The sequence below is a fragment of the Elephas maximus genome, chromosome 19, assembly GCF_024166365.1.
Source record: "Elephas maximus indicus isolate mEleMax1 chromosome 19, mEleMax1 primary haplotype, whole genome shotgun sequence".
Lineage (NCBI taxonomy): Eukaryota > Metazoa > Chordata > Mammalia > Proboscidea > Elephantidae > Elephas > Elephas maximus.
In genome coordinates, this window is record NC_064837.1 from 71,810,605 (window position 1) to 71,831,413 (window position 20,809).

Genomic DNA, 20,809 nt, shown 5'->3' on the forward strand with positions numbered 1-20,809 from the left:
GGAGGGAGTGGGGTCTCCCTCAGGGCTGCAGGGCCAGGTCCAGGGCAGCCCTAGGGTGGGTTCTCTGATGGGAGGGCTGGGGCGGAAGGTCTGTCCATGTGCCTGGGACTGGGACGGTCTGCTCTTATTTTATACAATAAACATTCTCTACCAACACTGCCTGCCTTCCTCAGTGTTTGCCCCCCTCACCCTCCCCCCCACCCCAGGTGCTTTGCAGCACACACAACAGCACCTCGGGGTATGATTTCCCTGAAGGGGAGTCTCTCTGAGCCTGGCCCCATGCTCTGGGCAAGAGAGAAGAAAGTTTGGTGGGCTGCTTCAGTTTCCCAGAGGACACAGCCCAGGTCACAGCAGGAGTGGGTGTGTTTGGCCCATATTCAACAAGGCCCGGGGGGAGGGCATACAGGGCAAGTCTGGCCACTTACACACCTCACCGTTGCCATGTCAGGCCTCACGGAGCCCCAAAGCCCAGGCGGGGCTGGCCCACAGGCACAGCGGGGGAGACAGCAATGGCAAGTGGTCTGGCAGTCGGCATTGCCGTGTGACCAGGAATAGTGGGGGATGGAGCTAGGGTCAGCCTGAGTGGGGCCCAGGTGTCATCAGGAATAGTGGGGGATGGAGCTAGGGTCAGCCTGAGTGGGGCCCAGGAGGGTCTGGAAGCCAGTCTAGGGCCTCGGACTTCATTCCGGAGGCCACAGGGCACCACTCCGGACAGGCACGTGATCAGAACATACTCATGCTGGATCCAGCTCATACTGGTTTGGTGAGCCGACTGCTAAATTGTCTGGAATGGGTGCTAGCCAGTTGTTCCGTAGCCACTATTAAAGTTTAAATTATATAAATAGGAGAAAAACTGCATAACAACGGAATAGTCAAAGCTCACCCCTTCCTAATTATTTTTGTTGGTGTTACTGTCATCTGTGCCCTGAGGTTACCCCTGTCAAGGGTACATGTACGGTGGAGATGCCATGGAATGATGGCTGCTGCACTTACTCCAACCTCACTTCAGTGACATCAAATTGGTGGCTTGAAGTCATGCACAGTGCCATTATTTACACTATGGGAATTGGCAAATGCTATTAACTGGGAATTCTTGTTTTATCATCTAGACTTAAGAAACTGATGGAAAAAAGTTAATTCTGATTAAACCTAAGTGTGTTGAGTCTAGGGCTGTTAACGCTGTAAACAGCACACAAAGTCGATCAAACACTCCGCCAGCATTCAAAAACTATTTGCTGATCATAAAGATGTAGCTCAGTCGCTGACAAACGTTCTGGCCCACACACCTTCACTGTCTTACTTTTTCCTACTCATTAACTTGGAGAAATCTCAACCAGCTTCAGCTGGAGTTTCACGCCCCGAGCCGGTGCTTGTTGGACTCCTAGAAGCGCTCCACCACTTCCACACCCCCCCCAAAAAAAAAAAAATCTTTGCCGTTGAGTGGATTCTGACTCACAAGTGGCCCTATAGGACAGAGAAGAACTGCCCCCGTAGGGTTTCCAAGGACTGGCTGGTGGCTTTGAACTGCTGACCTTTTGGTTAGCAGCCAAGCTCTTAACCACTGTACCATCAGGGCTCCCCCCAAGGCCAAATTCACCGCTGCCTCCCAGAAGCCATCCTTCTTAAAGCCTCTGCCTCCTCGCCTCTGCCAGGAAGTCAGCCAGGTATGGGAACCAGGCGCCCACCTGGCCTGGAACATGAGTGGAATGGGATCCTCCCTGTGTGGACCTGACCCACGCCCAGCCCTGAGCCCAGTACCTCCTGGACACTTGCTAGAAGCCTAGGAATCGGCACCAGTATGAAGAGGGAAGAGAGTGTTTATTGGAGGGAGCAGGGGAGCGGGGCGGGCTCAGCACCTGGGACCAGGCAGGCTTGGGGAGGCATTCAGGTGGCCAGGAAGCCGCCATCCACTGGCAGGGTGGAGCCGGTGGTCATGCCGCTGCAGTCACTCAGTAGGAAGAGAATACTGTTTACCACGTGCTCCACCTCTGGGGTGGGGACAGGGCAGATGAAGGGGGCCACCCAGGCCCTTCCTCCCACCCTTCACCTGGGGAAGGAAGAGGCCACGGCTATCCCACCACTCACCAGCAAACTGTCCCAGTGGGATGCGGTCTAGCATGGCCTTGGCCTTCTGGGGGTCACTCCAGTTGGCCTGGCCCATGGGTGTCATCACCACTGTGGGGTTTACCGCATTGACGCGGATCTGCATGAGGCAGACGGGTTAGTGAGGCAGGCCAGGTGCCCCTGGGCATGGAAGCTGGGTGGGAGGTTCCCTGGCCAGCTCACCTTGTGCGGCCCAAGCTCCAGGGCCATCACCTTGGTCAGCATGTCCATGGCACCCTTGGTGGAGCCTGTGGGGAGGGGCGGCAGGGAGCCCAATGCCGCATGCTGGGGGGCACCAGCGTTCAGCTGGTGGGGCACATGGGGCTCACTCACAGTAGACGCTGTGGTTGGTCACGGCACGCTGGGAGGCCTGGCTGGAGACATTCACAATAGCACCTGGGACTCCCCGGGCGATCAGGCTCCGGACCACGATCTGGAGTAGCAGAGGGAGGGTGAAGCCGACACGGGGCATCCCCAGTCCCTGCTTCTGCCTACAGGGTAGCCCACCTGGGAAACCTGGATGACAGCACGGAGGTTCACATGGAAGGACCTGGAGGTAGAGGGACAGACCTTGGTCAGGGCCCGGGACTGCTGCAGGGGCAGCCCCTCCCCCGGAGTTCTTCCTCCCCCCAGGACGCCACTGCCCCCCAGGGCTCCTGCAGCAGACTCACATGTCACAGGCCTCCTTGGTGACGTCCAGGAAGGGCTGCAGCAAGGCCACGGCAGCATTGTTCACCAGCAGGTCCACAGGACCCACGCCACCCAGCGCCTGCTCCGTGGCCTCCCAGTCACCCAGGTCCACACACACGGGCTCAATGCCTGGGCACTGTGGGGGTGGGCAGCTAGCAGGGGCACCATGCCCACAAAAGGGCACAGCTGGGCCTCTGCCACTTGAGGGAGGGGCAGGGTCTGGGTGATCTTTCAGCTGGACAGGCGAGGGGTTAGGGGTCCCAGAGGGGCCAGCTGCCCTCTTGGAGACCAGACCCCAGGAGGTTGAGGCGGGAGGGGAGGTGTCATGGCCCTGGCCACTGGGTGAGCCCAGGGCCACTGACCAGGCGCCTGGCTGCACCTGCAGCAAGTCAACTTCCTCCCTGTCAGAGCACCCTGGCCCCAGCCTGCTCCACAGCCATTTCTGCCTCCTTCCAAGCTTAGGGGGCCTCTCTACCCCTGGGGAGGGGGTGCTGAGGGTCCTTGGTCAGCCCCAGCCCTGGCGCCCAGAATGGGAGGGTGGGTGGGCGGGGTGGCCGTCTCCAGTCCCACCCCGGCCCGGTTCAGCCCTCCCTCCGAGCAGGGGACCGGACAGCCTCGAGCCGGCGGCGCCTACCTCGCGGACCAGGCTGTCCAGGTCGGCCCGGGTGCGGCTCACGGCCACCACCTGAGCGCCCGCCGCATGCAGCGCCTGGACTGTGCTGCGCCCAATGCCTGCGGGAAGCCGGGAGCGGGGCTCAGTGTGCGCCTTCCCCGCCCGCCGTCGCCCGCCGCTGCCCGCCGCCGCCCTCCGGGCCCACCTTTGCCTGCCCCGGTGACGAGCGCCCGACGGCCCGCGAGCCCCAGCTCCATGGTGGTGCGTCTTGGCCTGCGCGCCGGGACTGGACTTCGAGCTCCGTGCGGGTGACCAGGGTGGGGCGCGGGCGGGGGGGGGGGGGGGGGCGAGGCGGGGGGCGGGACCATGCAAATAGCGACCTCTCCGCCACACTGACTGGTCGGAGCGAGTGGGCGTGGTCGAAGGAAGGGCGTGGGGGTGAGACGGTGCCTTCAATCGGAAGACGACATGCGGGGAGGAGGCGGAACCATGCAAATCGAGCTTCTACCTTCGCGAATGCCAATGGCCAAAATGGGGGGGCGTGTTCGAGGGCGAGTGCGCGGGAGAGGAGGGGTGGAGGGGCAGGTCGCTAGGTGGGGCGGGTCGCGGGGCGGGGCGGCGTGGCCAATCGGAAGGCGACGTGCGTCCCTGGGGGTGGGGTCATGCAAATACAGCCCCCCCCCCTTTCCCGCTCGCCCCACACACACACCACGAGTGCGATTGGCCAAAATGAATAGGCGTGTCCGGGAACGGGGCAGGTCGCTGACTGCCCTGCGCGAGGTTTTTCAAACTCAGAGCGGGGGCGTCCGGAAGCGCATTTCTTCTTTGCCAAGATTATTACGAAAGACATATCTGGGAGTTAATGCCAGGAACCTGGGGCTTTACGCGTGAAATGGAAAGCTCAGGGCTAACGTTTCTTGTTTTGTTTCTGAGAAGAACGCCTGTCCCCGCCCCACACCTGGGAGTGGGTCCCGCGGCCTCTCAGAGCAACCGCCCGGCTCGGGGTCTCAGAGGGCAAGAGCTGTGCTTTAGCCGTCCGAGGCCACCAGGAGGCCGGCAGCACTTGCAAAGAATGGCCTAGGACAGGAAGGGGCCGCCGGGGACAGCGGAGCGCGGGCGGCCAGCCAGAGCGCAGGTGCGCGTGCGCGTGCGCGGTCACTGAGCCCCACGTCAAGCTGCTCTGTCCCGGGCAGCGGTGGGGCCTTCCGAGAGCCGCGGCTCAGCACCTCCTGCGGCTGGGCAGTTGGTGGTTGCAGGGCCCCGGGCTCACCTGGGGCTCTGGGTCCAAGGGGTGGTCAAGGTGAAGGCGAGGGTGCCCAGGGGCAGCAGGAGGGGCAGATCTGAGGCCAGGTGGAGCCTCCACTCCCTGGCCGCCTGTGGCTCTGCCTTCTGCTCCTAACCCAGGACCCTGCCCTCTGCCTGCTGAGACCAAGGGAGGGACAGCCCCAGCCTGTACCTCAGGAAGGCGTGTCTGACCATATGCCCTCAGGGCGGGGTCCCAATCCTTCCATTGCCCAGGGACCCTCACAGACCAGCCCAAGCCAGCTCCAGTCAACCCTTGCTCCTGGGAGGCCCTGCTCCCTGGTCAGTGTGCCCTCAGGTTCCATTTGCCTGCAGGCCCCCCATGTCCCCTTCTGTCCCCCTCCTCAGGGTTGAGCCCTGGGCCAGTCCCACTGACTGCCCCCTCAGTCCATACTCCAGTCTCCCAGAAGGGCACTCGCTGTCCCAGCCCTGGGCCAGAAGGTACAGCTGAAGCCCCTATCCTCTCCGACAGGGAATGAGGAGCTGGAGGGTGGGCGCCACAAGGCGGGGCCACGGTGACTTCGGGCTGGCCTTGGATCTGTCCTCATCACTCTGGGAAGGTGACACATCCCCCCATCTGTCCCCTCCCCCCCCCCAAGCTTTACCTGCCCCCCCAGGACTCCGGTATGCTCTGGTTCTGGGAGAATGGCCTCCGTTTATTTCGGCAAATTTCACCGCTGCACAGCCTGGACACAGGTGGGGGTGGGGAGGCAGGGGCAGTGAGGGCAGAGGGGCGGGTCTGAGGGCAGCTGCCTGCTGTGTGCGGAGCTCGGGGACAGGATTTGAGGCTGGACAGGCTAGATGGGGCAGGCAGGTTGGGCAGCAGGTGTGGGGTGGATTGGGGCTGAAGCTCTAGGCAGTCAGGTACCCAGCATCCACAAGGATGCCAGAGCCGCTCGTGGAGGCACTGCTGTCGCTGAGCAGGAACAGGATGCTGTTCACAACGTCCTCCACCTCTGCAGGTGGGCAGCGGGGGTCAGAGCAGGGTCAGGGGTCAGGGCAGGGTCGGGAGTCAGGGTGCGGGTGGGGTGAGAGTTAGATGGGGGTCAGGGCAGCTTGCTGGCTGGCCCTGCCCCACCACTGCTCCGGGCACCCCACAGTGCTCCTGACCTGGGAACTTCTGTAGGGGGTGGCGCTCCTTCAGCTTCCGGGCAAACTCCAGGTCTTGGATGGCTTTCTGGCCCATGGCCGTCAGCACCACCGTGGGGTTCACAGAGTTCACCCGGATCTGGGGCCCAGGGGCGGGAGGTGTGGCCTCAGTTATGGGACCAAAGCAGCCCTCATACCCCCATGGCCCCCAGAGCTGAGCTCACTGTTCAGTCAACCCTGACCCCACTGCCCAGAGCCTGTATGGCTCCAAGGCCTATTGCCCTCTCCCCTGTGTTCATTCTCCACTCCCTCTCCCACCTCATGTGGCTGCTCCAGCTCTGGCCCCAGTCCCTGCTCCCAAGCCCTGCCCCAGCCCAGGGCCTACCTCAGGCAGCCCTCGTGCCCACCTTGTGCAGCCCCAGTTCAAAGGCCATGGCCTTGGTCAGCATGGTCATAGCGCCCTTGGTTGAGCCTGTAGGGGGAGGGCAGAACTGAGGGTTCTTTGGGGTGCAGATCTTGCACGGTGGCCCAGCCCTGGAGCCTGGTAGCTCCTGCACACAGTGGACACAGGACTCACTGTAGACGGACACAGCAGGGAAAGGAACGTGGGCCAAGATGCTGGAGATGTTGACTATTGAGCCGGGCACTCCACGCGCAATCATGCCCCGGGCCACGATCTGGAAGAGAGGGAACTGCTGACCCACCCAGCCTGCCCAGCACACTCCCCACTGGGCCATGCCCCCCCACCCCCACCAGCTCACCTGGGACACCTGGAAGACAGCGCGCAGGTTCACGTGGAAGGACCTGGTGGGGGGCATGGAAGAAGCCCAGTCAGAGGATTGCGGCCACCTCAAATCCCCTGCCCCGCCAACCTGCTGTCCCTACCTCCCACCTGTCAAAGGTCTCCTTGGTGACCTCCAGGAAGGGCTGCTGCAGGGCCACGGCGGCATTGTTCACCAGCAGGTCCACGGGACCCACGCCACCCATAGCCTGCTCTGTGGCCTCCCAGTCGCCCAGGTCCAAGCACAGGGTCTCAATGCCAGGGCACTGTGGGGGGAGAGTGGCTGGGCAGTGGAGGGCAGGCCTAGCCACAGTGGGCACACTGGGGTCTTTGGGGGGGTTGAGGGGGGGCTCAGGCCAAGTGACTGCCTACCTCCTTGGCCAGGGTGACCAGGTCCGCACTGGTCCGGCTCACTGCTACCACTCTGGCTCCGGACGCATGCAGCGCCTTCACTGTGTCCCGCCCGATCCCTGTAGGGGCACCCACATCACACAGGCCCCACATCGGTAAGGCTGGGAAGGGGAGGGGGCTGCAGCCCCAACAGCCAAGAAATTAGCAGCAGGAGCAGATGGAGGGCCCAGGATAGCAGTCTGAGTTGGAGGCTCAGCCTGCCGGCAAAATGCAGCCCAAGGAAGCCCCCAACGGCAGCTCCCTCCCACTGGGCCCGAAGGAAGAGGGCTGGACCCCCATCTGCCAGGCTGGGTCTGGGGGCCTCCCTGGGATCAAGGCAAGCTCACCACTCTCAGGGTGGTCTTGCATTCACTGGGAGGGGCTGCTGTCCCATCCCAACCGGTAGGGCACAGAGGCTGCTGGTCGGGTTGTGACAGGCACACAGTGACTCCCCTTGGCCCCATGTGGGATGGGTCTGCTCACTGTCCCACACAGGCCCCATCTGCAGCCCACCTGCCCACTCACACCCACCTTTTCCTGCCCCTGTCACTAGGGCCCGTAGGCCACTGAAGTTCAACTGCATCATGCTGGCTCTGGGCCTCCTTGGGAACCCAGGACCCAGGCTGCAGCTAGATTTATAGCCCTGGGCTGGCGGTGACAGACGGAGGGAGGGCTGAGGGCATGCGGGTGGGGCAGACAGCACAGACCTTCTCTGCTCCTTCATAGGAAAGCTGAGAGTCCCCAAGGGGCAGTCCTTCTCGCCTGTACCCATAAGGCACCGTCCAGGCCTCCCTCTGGATCTTGGAGAAGAAATAAAAAAGTGTGGATGCATGTTTGTTTATATATATGTGTGCGGGAGTGTGCATATATGTGTATGTGTGTGTGCGCATATGTGTATGTGTTTGGGTGTATGTGAGTATGTGTGAGTGGGTGTTCATACAGTCAACTGTGTAATGAAGGGAGGTTGCAGGGTGATGGAATTTTGTTTTTCCTCTTTTCTTGCCTGGACGGAAGCATTACCCAGTAACTCCGCTTTTACCAGAAAAGGAGCCCTGGCCTCCCCAACAGTTCAAGGTACTCCAGGCTGTTCCAGGCCCAGGCAGCCAAACCCCTGGGAACAGGGGTCATTTATCTCTGGCATTGCCAGCTTCCCTGTAATGCTCCTGAGTGGACATTAGCCAGGGTCTGCCATGTTCCTTCCTGGGCCAAGTAGGGCAGACCAACTAGACCCCTATAGTCCGTTGCTCTGGCCCTCTGCAAGCCCCTAGGGGTGGTCCAGGGCATGTCATGCTCTCCCAGCCCACCCATGCTCCCCCACCTCTCACCCCCACACTGCTCCCCAGGGCTTGGCTTTCTGCACCCCTTCCCTCTGGATCCTCTCCAAGTCCATTTCCTTCTAAAAGGAAAACCCCCAAATCCTCTCCTGCCGCACCTCCCCCCCCCCCCCCCCCCGGCTACCACCTTTGCTCTTCTTTGCAGAAAAGCACTTTTGAGAGAAGCTGTTGCGTCATCACCTGCCCCTGAAACCCACGGATGGGACATTGCCCATCCCCCACCGCCCTCCCTCTCCGCCACAGCCACTGCCACTCGGTCTCACCTGCTGGTCTGGCCTTCCTCAGCTGCTGGGCTTCTTCCTAAAGCCCTTGTTTGCCGGCTTTCACAGGCTCCTGGTGCTGCTCTGCCTCCGTCTCAAGCGTTCTTGTCCCAGGGCAGGGTCCTCACCACGTTTGTCCACAGTCACTCTGTCCACACTCACCCTCTGTCCACATGCACCCTCTGTCTACACTCACCCTCTGTCCACACAAACCCTTTCTCCACACTCACCTTCTGTCCACACCCACCCTCTCTCCACACTCATCCTCTGTCCACACCTACCCTCTATCCACTCACCCTCAATCCACACCCACCCTCTGCCCACACTCACCCTCTGTCCACATTCCGCCACTTTCGACACTCGCCCTCTGTCTACACTCACCCTCAGTCTACACTAACACCTCTATTCTTACTCACCCCTTGATCTACACTTACCCCTCGGATAACACTCACCCCTTAATATACACTCACCCTCTGTCTACATTCACCCTCTGTTTACACTCACCCTCTGTCCACACTCACCCTCTGTCTACACTCAACCTCTGTTTATACTCACCCTCTGTCCACACTCACCCTCTGTCTACACTCACCCCCGTCCACACTAACCCTCTACACTCACCCCTCTGTCCACCCTCATGCTCTGTCTACACTCACTCCTCTGTCCACACTCACCCTCTGTCCACTCTTACCGTCTGTCTACACTCACCCCTCTCTCCACTCACTGCTAAGTTTACAGACACCCCTCTGTCCATACTCACCCTGTCTACACTCACCCCTTGGTCTATACTCACCCCTTTGTCTACACTCACTCCTCTGTCCTCACTCACCCCTCGGTCTACACTCACCCCTTGGCCTACTTTCACCCCTCAGTCTACACTCACATCTCTGTCTACACTCGCCTTCTTCTACACTTACCTTCTGTCTACACTCCCCCTCTGTCCACACTCACCCTTCTGTCTACACTCACCCCTCTGTCTACTCTCAGCCCTCTGTCTACACTCACCCTCTGTCTACCCTCACTCCTGTGTCTACACTCACCCTGTCTACACTCACCCCATGGTCTACACTCAACCCCCTGTGTACACTCGCCCTCTGTCTATACTCACCCCTAGGTCTACACACACCCCTCTGTGTATACTCACCCTATGTGTACACTCTCCCTCTGTCTACTCTCACCCCTCGGCTACACTCACCCCTCCGTCTACACTCACCCTGTCAACACTCAGCCCTCTGTCTGCACTCATCCTCTGACTACACTCACCCTCTGTCTACAATCACTCTCAGTCTACACTCGCCCTCTGTCTACACTCACCCCTCGGTCTACACTCACCCTCGGTCCACACTCACCTCTCTGTCTATACTCACCCCTTGGTCTACACACACCCTCTGTCTACACTCACCCCTTGGTACACTCACCCTTTGCTCTATACTCGCCCTCTGTTAACACTCACCCCCCAGTCTACACTCACACCTCTGTCCACATTCACCCCATCTACACTCACACCTGTGTCCACTCTCACCCTCTGTCTACACTCACCCTCTGTCTACACTCACCCTTCTGTCTACACTCACTCCTCCATCTATAGTCACCCTCTGTCTATACTCATCCTCTGTTTACACTCACCCTTTGTCTACACTCACCCCTCCGTCTACACTCACCCCTTGATCTACACTCACCCCTTGGTCTACACTCACACCTGTGCCACACTCACCTTCTGTCTACACTCGCCCCTTTGTCTACACTGGCCCTCTGTCTGCGCTCACTCTTTCCCAGTTTCCTTACTCCAGCCCCAACTCTTCATTACTTAGTTGGTTTCTTGCATTGTGGTGGGATTGGTAGGGCTCACACCTATACACTCAAGCATGCACACCCAGTGTCCACAACCAGTCTGCACACTTCTGGCCACTGTACACCTGAAGTGGGGAGACCTGACCAGGACAGCAGGATGAGGACACTGCATGGGCATTGCTCCCGTGGGTGGGGGATCTGAGGATCCAGAAGGACGGAGGATGGAGCCACGTGATCAAGGTGCACCTGGGATGGGTGAGGCCAGGTGGGGGACCTCACTCAGGAGACCACTGTGAAGCAGGTGAGGGTTTGAAGAGCGGGCCAATGGCTTATAACTGCCTTGTGTGTGCCTGTGATATGTGTGTGCATGTGCAGGTGTGTGTGAGTGCATGTGTGTGCATGGGTGAGCATGTTTGCATGTGTGAATGTACATGCAATATATGTGTTTGCATATGCATAAGCATGTGATGTGTGCACACGTGTGTCCACATATACATGTGAGTCCACGTGTGTGTGTGCATGTGACAAGGGGTGAGGTAAAGCCCCTGCCCCCGATGGAGCCTGTCTCTAAGGGAGGGGCTACAGGGACAAAGGCCCTTCCCGATAAGCTGCTAAGATTCCTTCTCAAATTCCCTCTGTGGTCACTTGGATGAGATGTTGTATTTCCTTTTCTGTTTTTCCTGTTTCTGGGTTTCTTAGGATGGAGAGGGCCCTTGAGAAAGTTTCCTGAATCCGGACTCCTCTGGCCCACAGGGGGCACTTGAGTGGGGGTGGGAGGGGCTGCAGTTGGAGCAGGGATTTGGGATAGGAGGGTCTGAGAAGCCCCTGGGGAAGGGCTGTGCACTGGCCACATGGCGTCATGGGAGGACAGTGTTGGGGGAGTAAGCCAGCTCAGGGTGCTTGCCCCAGCAGAGCTGAGGACGTAGGGGGTGCAGGGTGTACAGCCTCCACGGGCGTCCAGTGTGCCAGGGATGCTGGGCAACGGGGCTCCTCTGAAGCTGGCCTTGGGCAGGGACGGCTTGAAGCCACCTGGAAACTTCCGCATCTGGGAGGAGAGGGCAGCCATGGCCTATGGCCATACTCCTTTGACCCCAAACACAGCATGGCAGGGAGGGGGCGTTCATGGAAACTGGGAGCAAAGTCTGGCTCCAAACATGGGTAGGTGTTCCCTGGGATGCAAGAAGCTCTGGGCACAGGGAGGTGCATGAGGAGTGAAGGGCTCCAATCCTACTCTGACACCGGAGACTCGGGTCCTGACCTACAGTCCCCAACCTGGCCTTCCTTCCTGAATGGCAGCGGCCTGGAGCCTTGCCTGGTTCCAGACCCTTCCCTGTCATTCACTGGCCACCTGTGGCCACCAGGCTGCCAACTCGACTCCACTTACTGTTCACGTCCTACCACCTTCTCCCACAGCCAGGCCCCTCAGTGGCCTCTGTGCCCCATGCTGGGCCCTGCCTGCCCCCTGTGGCCTCACAACAGAGCCTGGGTATGGAGTCTCTTTGGGCCTAGACTCTAGCTCTGTGGCTACTCTTGGCCACTACGGCGGCTCCAGTTAGCTGCAGGGCTGCCGCCCAGGCCAATACTCCCCCTGCCCTGGCACAGGCCTTCTCTGCCCAGGAGTCACCCCCTACTCCTGCATTCAGAGTGCCCTCACCACTGCCCTGGCTCATCCTCACCCTCTCTGCCCCTCCCCATGGACCGAGAGCCCCCAGGGCGAGGCTGCTTCCTCATGGCCATCCCCCAACGCAGGCAGAGAGCTTTCAGCACATGCCGTCGAATGAGTGATGAGTGAGTGAATGGCACATGCCCTGGACAAGGGGCGAGCAGCAGGCACCAGGGCTGCAGAGGGAGCCGGCCATGGTGGCCAGCCCAGGGAGCTGAGGATGCAGCATGGAGCACAAGTGTGGGCGGGGTCTGAGATAACGGGAGAAAAGCCTCTGTTGGCCACCAAGTCCCGTGTGGACGCCTGGCTGGCCTCCAAGGCTCCAGCCTTATCTCTGTCATTCTGACTATTATCAGGACTCATGGTCCCATGGAGCTTCCTAGACACAGGTGCAATGAAACTATAAATTAGAGATGAAAGCACAAGAACCTCACAGCACCACTGGGGCCACAGCCATAGGGGCTTCCTGGGGGAGGCATAGGCCCCAGGGGACGCTGGGAGGATAAGAAAACCTACTCCCGACACTGGTTGCCATGGTTCTTCTCTCCTGTGTGCACACCTGGGCTCACACACACACACACGCATATGGATGTGCATGCAAGGCACACACAGACACACATGGACGCATACATGTTTGCACAGGGCACACATGGTGACCCCACACACACGTGCACACATTCACGCATGAAGACACATGGACACATGTGCACAAGGAGCAATGGAGACACAGCACATCTATGTCCACAGGCATGCATGGAGATACGTGGACACATGCATGCATACGAGGCACACAGATACACGCGAACATTCACAAGTAGAAATCACATACACACGTATGCACGCACACAGGCTGCATCCCATCATCCCCTGAGGGTCCCAGCCCACTCTGCTGAGTTTGGGGAGATGGCTGGAGTGTCCTGGGGTGAGCAAGTGCCAGGGGGTCAGGCTGCATGTCTCCCCCTGAGCCAGGGTCTGTGGCCGTAATAGGGTCCTCCCCCTGCCCAGGCTAGAGCGCTGGGACCCCACATCCTCAAGGCTCCTGGGTCCCAGAGGCACAACAGAGGTCTGAGTCACCCCCAGGACCCAGGGGAGTGACAGTTTCTCTGGCAGGTAACGGCCTGCAGATCCCCTTGCATGGAGGGGCCCATTTCTTCTAGGCGTAAGGCGGGAGGAGCCACGCACATGAAATTAGGGGGTGCAGGGGGTGCCTTTGCTGTAGGCTAAGCCGTTCCAGGTGGAGGGTCTGGCCAGGGCTAGAGCTGCAGTGACCAGGCACAAAATCTCCGTGGGAGGTGTAAGGTGATGCCACTGGAAAAAAATCCCGGCAGCTCCCAGGGTTAGACCTGGGGGGGGCCACAGTGGGGTAGGGGGATCAATCTCCCTCCTAGAAAGCTGCCCCCACCTACCCACCTCACCTGTGGGGGCACTGAGGTTCCCCTCTGGAAGTGGTCCACAGCTCCTAGGAGTAGACCCCAGCTTTCAGGCACAGGGCCCCTATACTCATGGGCCCTGAGTTTGGGGTCCCCCCTCAATGGCCAGGCCACCAATCTTCCTGCAGGAGCCCAGCCCCAGCCTGGGACGGCGTCCCTCCAGCAGCCCCTCAGGGTCTTCCCAGCTCAGACAAGGTGCTGTCTTGGCCCTGCCAGACTCTTCCCCACCACTCCTCCTCTTGGGCAGGTCCTGGAGGGGCTGCTGCTGCTGGGCCCCCCAGTGCAGAGGGGAAGGAGCCGAAAGCAGATGGAGGCGGGTGGCTCCATCCTCTGCAGGCACTGGAGTGTGTGCAAACCTCTCAGACGGCTGCCTCCAGTCACGTGCTGCAGCCACGTGCTGTGCCTGGTACCCGCAGCCGTCCCCGAAAATAGCCATGCTGATGTTAGGTGCCATAGAGCGGATTCCGACTCATAGTGACCCCACGTGACAGAGCGGAACTGCCCCATAGGGTTATCTCTACGGAAGCAGATCACCAGGTCTTTCTCTCGTAGAGCCACTGGGTGGGTTCCAACCACCAATGGGTTAGCAGCAGAACCCATAAGCTCACCAAAATACACCTGGCAGCTGTCTCCAGGGACAGGTGGCACAGGCAGCACAAGACTTGCAACCCCAGGGGATGGAGACCCACGAGGGGAGAGCTTCCTGCTATACATGGGGAGCCCAAGCAGTGCCTGTGGGGCTCTGGGCTGAGGGGGCAGAGGTCAGAATTTGAGGCAGGGATCCAATGGCATCAGAGAGGAGGGGGCTGCACCCGCCCAGACGCCTGTGGTTGAGGACTGCAGCACATGCGCAGGGCCAGGTGACCCTGGGGACTGAACAGGCTCCTGGCACTGGAGCCCCTCGCTGGGGACTTGGGGTTTGGGCCCAGACAGAGGAGAGGGCTCGTTCACACCTAGTTCACGCTCTGCCATCAGCTGAGACCGAGTCTCTGGTTGGTGGAAGCCTGGCTTTAGGCACATGCTAATCCACTCTCTTAAGTGCTTGGCTGCTAACCAAAAGGTTTAGTCCACTCTCCTGGTGCCTAAACCAAGCTGAAAAGGCACCTGGGCAGCGTTGGGGTTTGAGGCCCACTAAGTTAGAGGGCTGCGTCTCTGCCCCCCAGAGGTGGGTGGGGCTGACGTAGGCATGTCCTCTACTACCCCCAGGGCTGCTGGGGGGCTGCGATGTACACTGTTCTCGGGTCATTCACACTGCGGACTTTGACTGGCGTGATGCTATGGGCCGCCACGCTGGGACCCATCCTGTCTGTTTCACAAGCCGTCTCTGCCAGTGGGGTACCTTCCCTCTTTAAGGAGATGACCCGAGACAAGACACCTGCAAATGCTCTGCCTTGGCAAGCTGGACTGCAGGGTCCTGAGGCCATGGGGCAGATCCTGCTCCTTCCTTCCTACCCCAAATCCTGCAGGGCTCAGCCGAGGCCACCGGCAGGGCCCCACGAGGCAGGCAGGTGCTGTGTGAGTGAGTAGCCCTGGCTATCTTCACACAGCCCCTTTCTCTGGTGCTTAGCCAAGCAGGACAGTGGACCCCTGGCTCCTCCTGCCGTGGGCCAGGTGACAGCATCCCAGGCAGGCCCTTGGCAGTGCTCTGTGGGCCCCACAAGCTAACTGAAGACCCACATCTACCTCAGTGCCGGCACCCAAAACCAAGCTTCCTTCTCCCAAGACCTGCCCCCCACCCCCTGCACCTGGCACTCAAGTTGGAAAGCAAGACCTTGACTTACCAGGTGGACAGAGCCGGGAAAAGTGCAGTGGCTCGAGGGCAAACCCTGCCCACAACCTGGGGTTGGGGGGCTGGAGGGCCCGGGACCTCACAGGGCATCACTTTCTCCACCTGTAAACTGGGCCCTAAGGCATAGCCAGTACACTAGGTCTGGCCTGGGGAGGGTACCCGGGAGGTGGACAGTGCGGACAAGACCAGCAACAATGCCGGTGAGTCACTGATGCAGAAGGAAACAGTAACCCGGATCCTGACTTAAAATTCTGGTATTTTGTTCATCATGGGCATTTTTGCATCGTTTGATTTTTTTTTTTAAATATTGCATTAAAATACTGTCTCCGACAGAAATGGGGAGAGTGCTGACACATTGTGGGAAATGAAACCAATGTCTTGGAACACTTTAAGTATGAACTATTGAATGGGAAATGAATTTGCTCTGTAAACTTTCACCTAATACACAATTAAAAAATATGTCTATGTCTTCATTACTGGGATTTTGGCACCCCCTTAGATTGGTACTCCCTGCTACCACCTGCAAGTCCTCGTGTAAGCCACCCCACTCTGCCTCTCAGCTGCTGGGAGGAGCAGGACCAGTGACATTCCACAGAGAGGTGGGTTTAAGTGGGATTCCGTTTACCTTTGTTGCCCGTTTGTTCAATATGACCGTGTTATTTTAGTGGTCGTTTTAGGGCTTATTGTCTACTTCTTCAGCTTATCACAGACCCCCACTTTCAGCATAGCCCGAGGGCCTTACAACTTCCCTTCCTATCCCCAGGACTTTGTGACACCGTCCTACACTTAACTAAGTTTGTTATAAACCCCATATTACCCTGTCATTATTTTTGTTTAAACAGCCAATTATTTTTTAAAGAGTTACATAAGAAAAAGTACACACTTCCCCACAGTCAGCACTTCTGGTGACAACCTCCTGCCTTTGTGCAGGCCTGTGTGGCCACCTCAGGCGTCTGTCTCCCTCTGCCTGAAGGACTTCCCTCAGCGCTTTCTGTGGTGTGGCTCTGTCGGTGGGAAACTCAGCTTGTCTGTATGAGTCTGTTTCCGAAGGCTAACTTGGTTGAGTATAGAATCCTAGGTTGATGAGGTATTTTTGTCTTTTTTAGTACTTCCAGCTTGTGGTGTTTCTGATAAAAAAAGCTGTTGTTTTTTCCTTTGATTCTTGCTACATGTTTTTTTTTCCTCTGGGTTTGAAGCTTTTCCCTTGTTCACTGCTTGGATCAATCTGACTGCGATGTGCCTTGGTGGATCCCCTTTTCTACAGCGTGTGGGCTCCTGAGCATAGAGGCTTCCCAGGCCCAGCTCCGCAGCAGCTTTTTCCTGCACCTGTCTCGGCACTTGTGCAGGAGTGTCTCTGGGAAGGCACCTCCCTGTGAACAGCCTTCCCTTGCACCCCAGAGGGCAGATGTCCAGCACCACAGCTGCCTCGCTGCGACCCAGTGACCCCGGCCGTCCCCTTCCAACAAGGCCTGTGTCTCAGCCCTGTGGGGGTGTCCTCTCTGGCACTCTATTTCAGCCCTGCGGGTGGCAAATACTTATACGTCTTTATACCTGTTAGTCCTGTATTCTTCAGAGTGTTCCTTGTTTGTTACTAAACAATTCCTCCTTTCTCCAACCACGTTACAGATGAAAATTCTTTATGTTTTCTCTGTTCAAGTTACTGGGTGGTTTCTTTTTTCTGGTTGGACCCAGACTGATAGAGTTCTGATTCCTCAATTATTCCCCTCATTGTGGGTTGTATTTTCCTGTGTCTTTTTGTACCTAACTCGACTAAGGTAGGCTGAGGAAGCCGAAGTGGAGAGAGAGGCCTGGCCCAAAGGCTGCTGGGAACACATCCATCCCCAGAGGAGGCCACAGCAGACTAAGGCTGAGGGGGCATGCATCAGGCCGAGCCGCTCAAGGGCCTCCTTCCTTGGGGGCAGGTCCCCCAGAGGGCCAGTGAGGATCCCTGACAACTGGGTCCAGCAGTTGAAGCCACCTCTGCACCCTCTTGCCTTAGCTGTGGGGGCTGCTGGAGAGTGGGGAAGTGAGTCACTGCGGAGCTCAAAGAGGGTTTATTGGGCAGGAATCCAGAGAGCAGAGGGGCCGTGCCAGGGAGGCCTGGAGACAAGGGTGATATGGGCGAAGGACCCACTGGGACCCACCATGGGGGGTGGAAGGCCCAGAGCAAGCTGGGGAGATGGGGTGGGAGGTGGACGCACTGTCCCAGGGCAGAGCCACTGTAAGAAGCAGGATACCGTGGCCTCAGCCTACCCTGGGAGCACAGTGCTGGCCCCTGTGGTGGCCTGTTTGGGTGCCCCCCAGGGCTCTGCGGCCCCTCCCTTCCCTTCTCAGGGCAGCGAGTGGCACTAGAGCCTGGCCCCAGGCAGGACACGCTGCCCTCTTGTTGCTGAATGCTTGGTGCAGTGCCCATCCCTAGGCGGGACACACTGTCCTCCTGTTGCCAAATGCTTGGCACAGTGCCCATCCCCAGGCAGGACACGCTGCCCTCCCATTGCTGAGTGTTCAGCACGGTGCCCGTCCCCAGGTGGGAAATGCTGTCCTCTTATTGCCAAATGATCAACGAGATGCCAGTCCTCAGGCAGGACGTGCTGTCCTCTCCTTGCCAAATGGTTGGCACAGTGAGTGACCCACTGGCCACACTGTGGAGGTCAGACAGAACATCATCTGCCTGCACTCGGGTCAGAGTTTGTGGGTCACCAAGGGGCTGCAGTCAGCCCCGCTGCTGTGCAGGGCACCAGTCCGTGTCTGGGTAGAGGAGACAGTGGACCGACTTAAACCTGGGAAGGCAGGAAGTGGGTGTCAGGCTGTGGGAAGTGGGGCTGCTGCCACCTGAACTCCTGCTGGCCTGAGCTCCTCCATCCCACAGCTGCCTGCTTACCGAGTGGGGTCCTGCTGCAGGCTGAAGCCTCCGGCCACATTCACCACATTATGCAGGTTCTCTGGACCCCCATAGCTCAAGGTGACCTGGGGCGGGGCAGGAGTAGAAAAGTGAGGGGAGCTGCCTTCTCAGGGCCCACCCTGCCTCTGCCTGGGTCCAGAGTCCAGCCAGGAGAGGCTACTTGGCTCCCAGTTTCCCCTCCTGGAGGGGCCTGGTAGCCCTGGTGGGCCAGGCTGTGGGAACAGTACCAAAGGGTGAGGAGATCAGCTAGAGGGGTGCTGGCACCAGATACGGGACAGGAGTGGAGGAGCGACAGAGTGGAAAGAGGGAAGAGAGGAGATGCCGGTAGCCTGGGATGAGGATTCGAGGCACAGCCATCTGCGGAAGGCAGCGTACCTGCTGGAGCACAGCATCGGCTGGGAGCTGCGGCAGGTTCTCCAGGTGTGAGTGGAAAAGTGGGCTGTGCAGCAGATGCGCGCCCAGCAGCCCCTCCACGATGTAGCCCACGGTACAGTCGTCCGGGAGCCGCACCCGCTCAGCCGTGCTCATGAAGCTGCCCAAACTGGGAGCAGGGCGGATCAGTGCTGCCCGGCACCCTCCCCCACAACCTGGCCTAGTTCCTGCTCCCCACTTACCCGGCCCACGGGCTCATCTTGAGGGCAAGGCCTCTGCTGAGGCAGAATCCAGCCCCACCAGTGGCAAACCAGAACTTGACTGTGGTGACCTGTGGGGTGGGGGCCTGGGGTCAGGGCTGCCAGGCCTAGGGCTCTGCGCCGACGTCTCCTAGAGCTCTCAATGTCCTCCTCAGGCCGCCCCTTGGGAGCTCCAGGATCACCCTCAGGGGTGTGAGGTACTGCCCACCATTGCCGTGGGACTCCAGCCTGAGCCCGGCTGTCAGGCAGAACTCTAGCTTGAGCCATTTCTCCACCTGTTGACTGTGGCCGCCCCACCCTTGGCCTGGGACACTCACAGTGCCGCCCCCTGGGGCCCGCTCAGTGGCCTCGATGGGGTGGTCCAGGCTGGGCCGACCCAGGTACACGTCCTGGCTGGGTGAGAAGGAGGCCAGCAGCCGCAGCAGGCTTCCAAGGTTCACGTAGTTGTCATCATCCACATGGCAGAACCACCTGGGCGGTGGAGAGGGTTCCAGTGAACGCCCAAACCCCACCCACCAGGCCAAGGCAAATGGGCACCCCAGGGTGGGATGAGGCCTCACATACTTGCGCCCCGACTCGATGAACGTGTCATATTCTACCGCCATCTTGCAGCAGAGTGCCTGGCGGCTGTGTACGGCTGAGCAGTTGGTGTTGATGACATGACTGCCTGCGACACAGAGACAGGGGGAACACGGGTGGGCACCGCCACGGAGAGGGCAGGGCAGGCTCCTGCCCTGGGTCCAACTACAGCCTTGCTTAGCCCTCTCTCAGCTATACCCATTGGTGACCTCTGAGATCTAAGCAGGTGGCCATTGCTTAAGAACACATGAATGGAAACCCACTGGAAAACATGACTGAGGAGAGACCCTCGCCCCCTAGCCTGGGAAGGATGTGGTCTGAGGCCCTGGAAGTCAGCCAGTGGCAGGCAAGATACACGGCATGGTGGGCGGCGAGCAGGGTCCTGGGACCTGGCTGGCCACTGGTGGGTACCCAGGCTCTGCCCCTTGCCAGCTGTGATCCTGGGGGCGGGGGGCGGTCACTTGCCTCCCTGGGGCTATCATCCGTAGAAGGAACACAGTGAACACAGTGAGGCTGTTGCTTCTCTAGGGGTGGGAGAAACCCTGTGCAGAAGGATCCCGTGGGCAGAGCTAGGCTGGGGACACTCACCCCACTGGAGCTGTAGCTCAGGGTCATCTCCGTCAGTGAAGATGAAGGTCTGGTGGGAAACATGCCTGTGATCACCTAGGGCCACCATGCAGGGGCCTGGTGCAGTGTGCCTAACAGGTAGGGGAGGCACCTCAGGAGAGAGAGCCTATTGGGGTGTTTGGGGTGCCCTCAGATGCCCACTGCTGGCTGTCATCCTGCCGCCCCTAAATGGCAGCTTGGCCCTAGGCCTGAATCATTGGAGAAGCTCTTCAGGTCTCAGGCCGGTAGGTTGGGAGAACCCCCCCAGAGTACCGGCTGAGCTGTGGCCCAGGAGGGCGCTGATCCGGTAGTCTGCGCGCTGGGTCTGGTGAGCTCAGAGACTGGGGCCGCCCTGCGAAGTGGGGGTTCGCGGTTCGGGACCTAGATCCGGCGGACACAGCAGGGGACAGGGGAGTCCGCGGCCTGGCCAGGACGGCGGGGTGGCCGGAGCCAGGGGTGGCCGGGGGCCCGGGGCGAGCCCGACCTGCTGACTGGCGCGGGAGATCCAGGTGCGCAGCAGCAGCCCCAGGCGCGGCCCGTGGTTCTTCCGGGTGGTCTTGACGGCGATGAAGACATCGTCGGGGCGCAGGCCGGCGGTAGGCCCGGGGAGGGTCGCGGCGGGGGCTGGGGCCAGCGGGTCTGGGGCCGGGGCGGGCAGACGGGGCAGCGGCAGCAGCAGCAGCAGCGCGGCCAGGGCCGCCGAGAGCGCGAGGCAGGCCCTGCACGGCGCCGCCCGCGCTCGGCTCATGAGGCCGCTCGCGACCTCCGGCGGCTGCCCGCGACCCCCGGCGCCAGGCGCGGCGTGCACGGCCGGAGCCGCAGGTGAGAGCGCGGCGGACCCTTTAAGAGCCGCGGCCT

The 20,809-nt window shown here is 59.9% G+C and overlaps 3 protein-coding genes and 1 long non-coding RNA gene across 7 annotated transcripts; 1 reads left to right on the forward strand and 3 right to left on the reverse strand.

Moving 5' to 3' along the window:
• Positions 1 to 545: 545 nt before the first annotated feature.
• DCXR (dicarbonyl and L-xylulose reductase) lies at positions 546 to 3,724 on the reverse strand. Of its 2 annotated transcripts, none has more exons than XM_049860415.1 (8): positions 3,612 to 3,724; positions 3,428 to 3,525; positions 2,775 to 2,929; positions 2,611 to 2,653; positions 2,437 to 2,536; positions 2,287 to 2,351; positions 2,086 to 2,203; positions 546 to 1,988 (listed from the first exon to the last, which is right to left on the reverse strand). In XM_049860415.1, exons 1-8 carry the CDS (start codon positions 3,661 to 3,663, stop codon positions 1,885 to 1,887), a joined length of 735 nt encoding a protein of 244 aa, XP_049716372.1. In that variant the 5' UTR covers positions 3,664 to 3,724; the 3' UTR covers positions 546 to 1,884. The 2 variants fall into 2 exon arrangements, with proteins under 2 accessions (XP_049716372.1, XP_049716373.1); XM_049860416.1 differs by having other exon boundaries at positions 1,852 to 1,939.
• Positions 3,725 to 4,077: 353 nt separating this feature from the next.
• Positions 4,078 to 7,049, forward strand: LOC126062955 (uncharacterized). Its single transcript, XR_007514181.1, has 3 exons — positions 4,078 to 4,541; positions 5,057 to 5,670; positions 6,963 to 7,049. It is a non-coding gene; the product is annotated as an uncharacterized LOC126062955 (long non-coding RNA).
• LOC126062954 (carbonyl reductase [NADPH] 2-like) lies at positions 5,561 to 7,987 on the reverse strand. Its single transcript, XM_049861024.1, has 8 exons — positions 7,500 to 7,987; positions 6,951 to 7,048; positions 6,690 to 6,844; positions 6,559 to 6,601; positions 6,375 to 6,474; positions 6,205 to 6,269; positions 5,819 to 5,936; positions 5,561 to 5,664 (listed from the first exon to the last, which is right to left on the reverse strand). The coding sequence occupies exons 1-8, from the start codon at positions 7,798 to 7,800 to the stop codon at positions 5,561 to 5,563; spliced, it is 984 nt and encodes a 327-aa protein (XP_049716981.1). The 5' UTR covers positions 7,801 to 7,987.
• A 7,393-nt stretch (positions 7,988 to 15,380) lies between these two features.
• On the reverse strand, positions 15,381 to 20,802 carry RFNG (RFNG O-fucosylpeptide 3-beta-N-acetylglucosaminyltransferase). Of its 3 annotated transcripts, none has more exons than XM_049860123.1 (9): positions 20,436 to 20,802; positions 20,225 to 20,332; positions 19,934 to 19,982; positions 19,331 to 19,433; positions 19,084 to 19,237; positions 18,749 to 18,837; positions 18,510 to 18,675; positions 18,114 to 18,199; positions 15,381 to 18,012 (listed from the first exon to the last, which is right to left on the reverse strand). In XM_049860123.1, the coding sequence occupies exons 1-9, from the start codon at positions 20,697 to 20,699 to the stop codon at positions 17,946 to 17,948; spliced, it is 1,086 nt and encodes a 361-aa protein (XP_049716080.1). In that variant the 5' UTR covers positions 20,700 to 20,802; the 3' UTR covers positions 15,381 to 17,945. The 3 variants fall into 3 exon arrangements, with proteins under 3 accessions (XP_049716080.1, XP_049716082.1, XP_049716081.1); XM_049860125.1 differs by having other exon boundaries at positions 15,382 to 18,012; positions 20,225 to 20,303; positions 20,436 to 20,613; XM_049860124.1 differs by lacking the exon at positions 20,225 to 20,332 and having other exon boundaries at positions 15,383 to 18,012.
• Positions 20,803 to 20,809: the final 7 nt, after the last annotated feature.

Bases quoted from the DNA above. Each gene is read 5' to 3' on its own strand.
- DCXR (XM_049860415.1), bottom strand. From the start codon at position 3,663: ATGGAGCTGGGGCTCGCGGGCCGTCGGGCGCTCGTCACCGGGGCAGGC. The intron at 2,537-2,610 runs GTGGGCTACCCT...CTGCTACTCCAG, and splicing joins CTGTCATCCAGGTTTCCCAG to ATCGTGGTCCGGAGCCTGAT. The intron at 2,204-2,286 runs GTGAGCTGGCCA...TGCCTCATGCAG, and splicing joins TGGAGCTTGGGCCGCACAAG to ATCCGCGTCAATGCGGTAAA.
- LOC126062954 (XM_049861024.1), bottom strand. From the start codon at position 7,800: ATGCATCCACACTTTTTTATTTCTTCTCCAAGATCCAGAGGGAGGCCT. The intron at 7,049-7,499 runs GTGGGTGTGAGT...GTGCCCCTACAG, and splicing joins AGTGACAGGGGCAGGAAAAG to GGATCGGGCGGGACACAGTG. The intron at 6,475-6,558 runs GTGAGCTGGTGG...CCTCTCTTCCAG, and splicing joins CTGTCTTCCAGGTGTCCCAG to ATCGTGGCCCGGGGCATGAT.
- RFNG (XM_049860123.1), bottom strand. From the start codon at position 20,699: ATGAGCCGAGCGCGGGCGGCGCCGTGCAGGGCCTGCCTCGCGCTCTCG. The intron at 20,333-20,435 runs GTCGGGCTCGCC...CGCCGGATCTAG, and splicing joins TCTCCCGCGCCAGTCAGCAG to GTCCCGAACCGCGAACCCCC. The intron at 18,838-19,083 runs GTGAGTGTCCCA...CCCACCCCACAG, and splicing joins GGGCCCCAGGGGGCGGCACT to GTCACCACAGTCAAGTTCTG.